The sequence below is a fragment of the Monopterus albus genome, unplaced genomic scaffold (assembly GCF_001952655.1).
Source record: "Monopterus albus unplaced genomic scaffold, M_albus_1.0 scaffold39.1, whole genome shotgun sequence".
Lineage (NCBI taxonomy): Eukaryota > Metazoa > Chordata > Actinopteri > Synbranchiformes > Synbranchidae > Monopterus > Monopterus albus.
The window spans coordinates 867,750-874,959 of NW_018127919.1; the positions used below are offsets into that span (position 1 = coordinate 867,750).

The 7,210-nt window shown below is 42.1% G+C and overlaps 2 protein-coding genes across 3 annotated transcripts in view; one reads left to right on the top strand and one right to left on the bottom strand.

Annotated features, from left to right (window-relative positions):
- cdc23 (CDC23 (cell division cycle 23, yeast, homolog)) overlaps nt 1-2,913 on the top strand; it is a 6,441-nt gene extending 3,528 nt beyond the window's left edge. Inside the window, exons 8-16 of the mRNA XM_020598959.1 lie at nt 28-125; nt 438-519; nt 1,209-1,362; nt 1,504-1,623; nt 1,741-1,816; nt 1,922-1,983; nt 2,199-2,277; nt 2,428-2,547; nt 2,639-2,913. Coding sequence (XP_020454615.1) covers nt 28-125; nt 438-519; nt 1,209-1,362; nt 1,504-1,623; nt 1,741-1,816; nt 1,922-1,983; nt 2,199-2,277; nt 2,428-2,547; nt 2,639-2,791 — 944 coding nt within the window. The 3' untranslated portion in view covers nt 2,792-2,913. The remainder of the gene's footprint in view (nt 1-27; nt 126-437; nt 520-1,208; nt 1,363-1,503; nt 1,624-1,740; nt 1,817-1,921; nt 1,984-2,198; nt 2,278-2,427; nt 2,548-2,638) is intronic.
- Nucleotides 2,914-3,022: 109 nt separating this feature from the next.
- kif20a (kinesin family member 20A) overlaps nt 3,023-7,210 on the bottom strand; it is a 13,810-nt gene continuing 9,622 nt past the window's right edge. For both annotated transcript variants that reach the window (XM_020598958.1, XM_020598957.1), the window contains exons 12-19: nt 6,793-6,961; nt 6,548-6,706; nt 6,255-6,394; nt 5,963-6,065; nt 5,561-5,753; nt 5,026-5,117; nt 4,798-4,935; nt 3,023-4,222 (exon numbers count right to left, since the gene is read on the bottom strand). In XM_020598958.1, coding sequence (XP_020454614.1) covers nt 3,845-4,222; nt 4,798-4,935; nt 5,026-5,117; nt 5,561-5,753; nt 5,963-6,065; nt 6,255-6,394; nt 6,548-6,706; nt 6,793-6,961 — 1,372 coding nt within the window. In that variant the 3' untranslated portion in view covers nt 3,023-3,844. The remainder of the gene's footprint in view (nt 4,223-4,797; nt 4,936-5,025; nt 5,118-5,560; nt 5,754-5,962; nt 6,066-6,254; nt 6,395-6,547; nt 6,707-6,792; nt 6,962-7,210) is intronic.

A 7,210-nucleotide genomic window follows, 5' to 3' on the forward strand; every position in this document is an offset into this window, starting at 1 on the left:
ACAGCACCATTTCTCCCTTCATTTCAGATATTGATCAAGCTTTGGCTCTGTTCAATGAGTTGAGGGATCAGGATCCATATCGCATCGATAACATGGACACGTTCTCCAACCTGCTCTATGTTAAGGCAAGTTCACACAACGTCTGTTTTCACTTCTTCCTCCAAGTGTTTCACAGGGAAGATAGACATCTAAACAATATCAACCAGTAGGGATACAGTGCATCGAACACTGGGACAGATGCTTACTGACACAGGGGTTCACTGTATTATCTGATGATGTTTATATTTGATTTCTGAATTATTTCATGGATTTTCGCTAAGAACTAAGTGGGAGGAAAATGCTAATCTACAACAGACTGATGTTCATTTAAGGACCCATTATAAAGTCACTATTGAAAGAAAATTTGGTTCTGCTGATGCTAATGCATGTTTCCACAGAGCATGAAGCCAGAGCTGAGTTATTTGGCCCACAACCTTGTGGAGATCGACAAGTACAGAGTGGAGACGTGTTGTGTTATTGGTAAGTGTAACATAGATGTATCATAGCTTGTCATAAATTGTTTGTAACTTATCAAAGTACAAAATATTAACTGGTTACACCTTCATGGGTGTATTTGCTCATTTGGCATGTCACTTTGTGTAAGTGGCGCCTGCCGATTCTGTAAAGGCACATGACAATTCTGAAGTGGTGTGCCACTCGTTCTCCAGTGACGGATACCACTCACATGTTATAATGAATGTGCCATATATAAATGAATGTGAAGTTATTATTCTTTTTGATCAGTCAGATTATATGTGATGCTTTTGAACACTGACTGAAAAATAATTTAAAATATCTCTGCTGTGTAACCAAGCATACATACAGTATGTACACAAGACAAGCTTCAGAGCTATTGTTCACTTTGATTACATGCTGTAGCAGAGATCTTTTAAAATTACCTTTCACTCAGTGTTACAAAAGCATTGCACATAATCTAACAAATGATCACAGAGAATGACATTCGTATTTTTATGGCACACATTGTACTGAAGCATCATCCGCCTTGGAGAACAGGTGTCACTTCTGAATCACCATGTGCCTTTATCAAATTGCCGATCTTCGATCTTGGCACAACCGCTTTTTTAAATGTATATCCTATTAAAAATTTGTCAGGTTTTCAGACATGAGAACAACAGTAATTTGTGTAATAAATCATGTTTCCTCCACAGGGAACTATTACAGCTTACGCTCTCAGCATGAGAAGGCAGCCCTGTACTTCCAGCGGGCCCTAAAACTAAACCCTCGCTGCCTCGGTGCCTGGACCCTCATGGGCCATGAATACATGGAGATGAAGAACACGTCCGCTGCCATCCAAGCCTACAGGTCAGACAAAGGGTGTAGTGGATAGAAAATCTTTGGATATCTCAATGTCATGCACAGTGTGTGAATGATGAACTCTTGATTTTCAGACCAATACTGGTACTGTGAGTGTAGTTTTCCTTGTTTCTATCCATGTTCTTTCAGGCATGCCATAGAAGTGAACAAGCGGGACTACCGTGCCTGGTATGGCTTAGGTCAGACATATGAAATCCTCAAGATGCCCTTTTACTGTTTATACTATTATCGAAAGGCTCACCAGCTCAGGTATGACTTTCATAACGGTGTTTCAGATGATGAAAAGTACATAGAAACAAAATGTACTAGATATGTAGCCTTTGTACATCATTATTTGTATTGACATAATTTGATGTACTCTTGTAGGCCTAATGACTCGCGTATGTTGGTTGCACTGGGAGAAAGCTATGAAAAATTGTCACAGCAGGTGGAAGCAAAGAAGGTATGTGTGTTACAGCTGTTTGTGGGTCATGGTTGGTGTAATAGGTTCACTAAGGTTTCTGGCTTGTGTTTTATTTATACAGTTGCATACTTTATTTTTGTCTAGTGTTACTGGAGGGCATACTCTGTTGGAGATGTAGAAAAAATGGCCTTACTCAAACTGGCAAAGTAAGTTTCTGGTTGCTGTATGATGAGTTAAACAGTTGAAGAAAATCAAAATGTTAAGGTGTAAAAACTACATCACATTTGGTTTAATGGTTAAGTAAAGTTGAGATCTGATTTGTGGCTTTTCCCCCTATTGACATATCTGAACATTATTGGTATTGGCCGGAAATTAGAGCTAAATGCATATTCTGACTTTCTTTTCTCCTTTCTTTTGGTAGGCTCCATGAACAGCTAAATGAGTCTGATGATGCTGCTCAGTGTTACATGCTTTACATCCAAGACATCTTCTCTTGCGGGGTAAGAGTTTGAAGTGTCACAGCAGCGTATTAATGGCTGTGGGTTTGGAATGTGATGATCAGCTGTAACAAATGAGCACATCCACATACTTTAGGCCTTGTATTGTATGCATTTGGGCAAGGCCTTTCTAATAAATTCTTGTTACAACAGGAACAGCTGGAGCACGCCGAGGTGAGCACAGCCCTGCGGTACCTGGGTCAGTACTACTTCAAGAACAAGCTCTATGATGAGGCATCCCTCTGTGCACAGCGCTGCTGCGACTACAACGATGTAAGTAGTGTGCCTGAGCACCCTGTTCAAGTTGTAATAGAGTATAAGCAGTAGTAACACACTGGCTGGTGTTGGTGGTCACTGTTTGTAGGCCCGTGAGGAAGGAAAGGCTCTCCTGAGGCAGATCTCTCAGGTTAGGGATCAGAGTGAGACGCCATCTGCAGACCTGTTCGCTCCACTCTCAAACAACAACACTCCAGTCAGGCGGGTGTCTCCTGTAAACCTCATCTCCTTTACGCCCTGATACCTACGCTCCCGTTCACAGGCTTTAAGATGGACAGTTTATGTATCCTGTAATTTGTTGGAAGCATGTTTTGAGAATGCAGACAGTTTAAGCATTAAAAATGCATTTGTTTGTAAAACTTCCGATGTTGATTTTTTTTTTTTTTTCCTGTTCATGTTCTATGATGCAAATGTAGAAACAGGCTAAGCGCTAGAAATACATTTGGTCAATAGTATAAAAAAAGTATTCAAACATTTTTAAAGATTTTATTGTGGGTAAAAAAGTATTTACAGCAAAGGCGTGTGGTGGAGTTGCAGAGATTAAAAACATGCACTAGTCCTTTAATCACACTGAGCAACTTCTCTGCTTGTTCCTCTCCATCCCTTTAACAGTATAATTCAGCCTCATTTTATGCATTAAAAGTTTTACTGCCATAACAATGTATAAGGACAAGGCCATTGCTGCTTTTCTTTTTCTCATTTTCCACAAATCCTACAGAGACTAAGACCCAACCCAAAGGTTACTTATGTCTGTACATCCAGAACCTGGTTTAGCTTATTCATCTGTAGCGCAGAAATCCATTGTTTGAAAGCACCAGTGAGCTACACTGCTGCAATGGGTGACACCTTTCTTCCTCATGTATGTCGTCTTTACCCAAAGAAAGAGCTCTAGGCGCAAAAAACAGCTTCTGAAGTAAAAGTCGACATGTGATCTTGGCTCTGTCTGCACTACTCCACTAACTTACTGTGTGTGTACCCATTTCTCCCGCGGGAGAAACATGTCACCCCGTGCAGAAATGTGGCTGACTGCTGTTCTCTCTTTTTGTGGCATAAACCAACAATGCAGGGTTTATCCTGCAGATAAATGAGCTAAACCAGGTTCTGGATTCAGATATTGATAGTCTCTTCATAGGATTTGTGGATGTTGACGAAAACTAAGTCACCTTATCCTGTAACTACACTGCAAAAAGTGAAATATATAAAGCAATCAAACATTAAACACAATAGTATAAAGTTACCAGCTATTATAACTTTGTTTTTAAATTCTTTGAAAGACAGCCTTCCTCTGAATAGCTCAGTATTTCCCCCTGAGGATACGAGGGGTGGAGACAGGACTGGGAGGTGGAGATGGCTGACGGGACCGTAAAATCTGCAAGGAGGGGGTCATGTTTGATTCTTCAGCAGCACGAGTGTTGTATTTACGTGTTGGCGTGTGTATTGGGAACAGAGACTGGAAAAAAGGCCGTTTCACTGGAGGTCTGTTTTCAGTGTCATTTCCTGCAGCGGCCCCACAACCCCTCTTCTTACAGGAACTTGAAATGGTGGAGGCAGCAAAGCCCGAGGGGGGCAGTTGGGCCTGCATGGCCTCCGTCTTGGCCAGGGTCTCTTCTTTGCGCCTTAAGTCAGCTTTGACCAGCATCAGGCTATTCCGGAGCTCCATCAGGATCTGATCCTAAGAAGAAGTCAGTCAACAGGGTTAGACCAGACCACAGAGGGAGATGAAGTGAGGTGGGATGATTATGTGACAGAGAGGAGGTGAGGCCAAATGCAGCTGTTGGACATGCTTTTGCTCTTTCACTATTACTAGCACTGGTGCAGGTGTTAGAAGCTTAGATTTAGTTTAAAAAGCTGGCTGTGCATCATTATTGTTAGTAAAGAGAACAGAGGGAGAGAAAAACAGTGCATTTTATATTGAGAATCGCTCTTTAAATAGATGCTGATGTAGTGTTAACTGCATCTTCTCAGAGGTATTCTTAATATTCTGACCCTCATGTATGTCAATGGGTAGGACAAAAAAATAGACACATCTGAATATAATGTAGTCCAGTACAACACCACCTTCCACTATAACCTCAATGATGAACATATAATTGAATTTATATACGACGGTCTCACCAAAAACAAACATTTTGAGCTTCAGCAACACAAGTGTTATGGCAGAAGTGTTGCATTGAAGTGCATACAGATGTACAGGTGGTCATAATGTTGTGCCTAATTGGTGTATATACACAGTATCTGTGGTTGTACCTGTTTGAGTAGTGTGTCGTGTGCAGCTACTATTGCCTGGCGTAACTTCTCTCCTCCTGTGATGCGACAGCAGGCTCGTTCACCAGACTGCAGGTCCAGCCTGAGTCTCTGCAAATCCAGACACAGTTGACGCAGGTTCTGTTGGGTGGGGGAGTGGGGGGGTTAGTCTTTCTGAGGTTTGAGAGCCAGCAAAAACAATAGTGCTGGTATGACCCAGCGGTAACTGACCCGTTGACCTTCCTCCAGCTTGCGTTCAGCAGCACCGGTGAAGTTGCCTGTTGAACCTGAGACTTCCAGCTCCATCTTCAGCTTTTTCAGCTCTGTGGAGACGAGCACAGCAGTTAATATACTAAACTGATCAGCCACTTTTATATACAGCTGTATAACTGTTTGCACTTCACTGCAACACTTCTGCCTTAACACCTGTGTTTGGTGAAATTGTCAAAAATATAAATTCAATTACATGTTTATTATTGAGGTCATAGTTAAAAGGTGGCGTTGTACTTGACTACATTTTATCCAGACGTGTCTATATTTTTGTCCACCCCAGCTACATTAAAAAAAAGGTCAAAATATTAGGAACACCTCTGAATATAATGTAGGCCCGTACAATATGACCTCAATAATAAACATAATTGAATTTATGCATTTGACAATTTCACCAAAAGGAAACATTTGGAGCTTCATAAACAGAGGTGTACTTAATAAAGTGGCCAGTCAGTATAACATCAATACACAGAGCGGTGTTTAAATCAGCCTGTACCTTGTGTTTTGGTGAGCAGCTCAGCGCGGCACTGGTCGAGCTCAGTGTTCACTCTGCCATGTTTTGTCTGAGTACTGAGGCGCTGAGAACGTCGAGGCCCCTCACATTCTGCTTGTGGTGCTGACAGGGTGATGGATTCAGCTTCTTTTTTTTCAAGGGCAGCAGACAGCGCTTCAATTTCCTGATCACGCTCCTATGAGAGAGAATGAAAAACTGGTGAGAATTCATGGCACAGAAATTCTAACAACTTAGCACAGAAAGCACAGCGGATACTCAGTGGATTTGGGAATATCATTTTACTGAAGTGTAGATTTGACAGACTAGGTGCACGTTTCAACCATCCCATGGGGACAGACAATGTCTTAAATTCATGCAGACTTGAAGTTAATCATGAACTCCGACCTTCAGTTCCTGGCTGTAGAACTTCTTTAAATGTTTCTGCAGATTAGCAATCTTTTCCTCGTACCTCTCTTCGATTAGAGCCCTCTCTGCCTCCAAGGTCTCACTGTAAGGCAAAAAGACATCACAGCTCAGGGCCTGTATTCATCTCAATATCCAACAATTAATGATTTCAATGTCACAAATTTTCTCTTTCCATCAAGAATACAAAGTGCTTTTTTTCTTCTTCTGAGTTTACTTGACTAACTTTAATTAATGGCAATTTCTATCAAACCAAAACATCAGCTACACACACCTGAAGCCTTCTTGCATTCTAGAGATGACCTCCATCATCTCAGAGACCACCTGCTCTCTCACGCTTGCCTCGAGAACTTCCTTCTCTTCCCGCTGGCGCTGCACCTCCCTCTTCAGGACATCGATGGCCTGCAGCAAAGCCTAAATAAAGTGCAGTCAGCTGTTAGAATGCTGGAAAAGTGTCTGAAATGCTCCTTTAAAATCCATCATCAAGGTGTTAATATGAGGAAAACTCCCACAGACTCTTATAGATGAAGGCTATATAGTTCTCACAGATGAGGCAAATGATGTTACCTCAGTATTTAACATGGTGATATCTCCATCTTCAACATCACTCTCGTCCTCTTCTTCCTCTTCTACCACCATGCTTCCATTCTCATTTTCTGTTTTCTGTTCGCGCAGCAGAGAGAGGATGTAGGCCACTCTGGTCTTTGAGGATGGGCCATGGACCAGCTGAAATGATATGTGGGATGTTCATTTCTCTTTTTTGGTGTTACCCCCTAAATGAGGAATTACATTCAATATACAACATTTCTTACTTGGGTAGCAATAGCAGAGAATTTGAGGGCCTGCAGGGTCTCATCATAAATGGAGGCACATGGATTGATGTTGACCACCATGCTGGAGGTTCCTCGGCCACAGAAGAAACCCTGCAGGACCCGGGTCAGTTTACTGTCCCTGAAGGGCACCACTTGAGGGGGTCGTGATCTGTGGATGTAGTGGTACATTTTTCAAATACAGCTCTTTTTCCAAAGAGCACATTCAAATATTTTATGATAAAAAGAAAAACTTGTGACAAAACCTTAACTCAAAGGGGCTACTTCCTATCTCTAGAGTAGTGTTGCACGATATACCGGTACTAGTATGGTACCGCGGTACTGAGGCATTTAAAATGGTACTATACTGCATTTGGACGGTACCGGTACTGGCAGCGCCGCCGCCGGCAGCGCCCGCCCG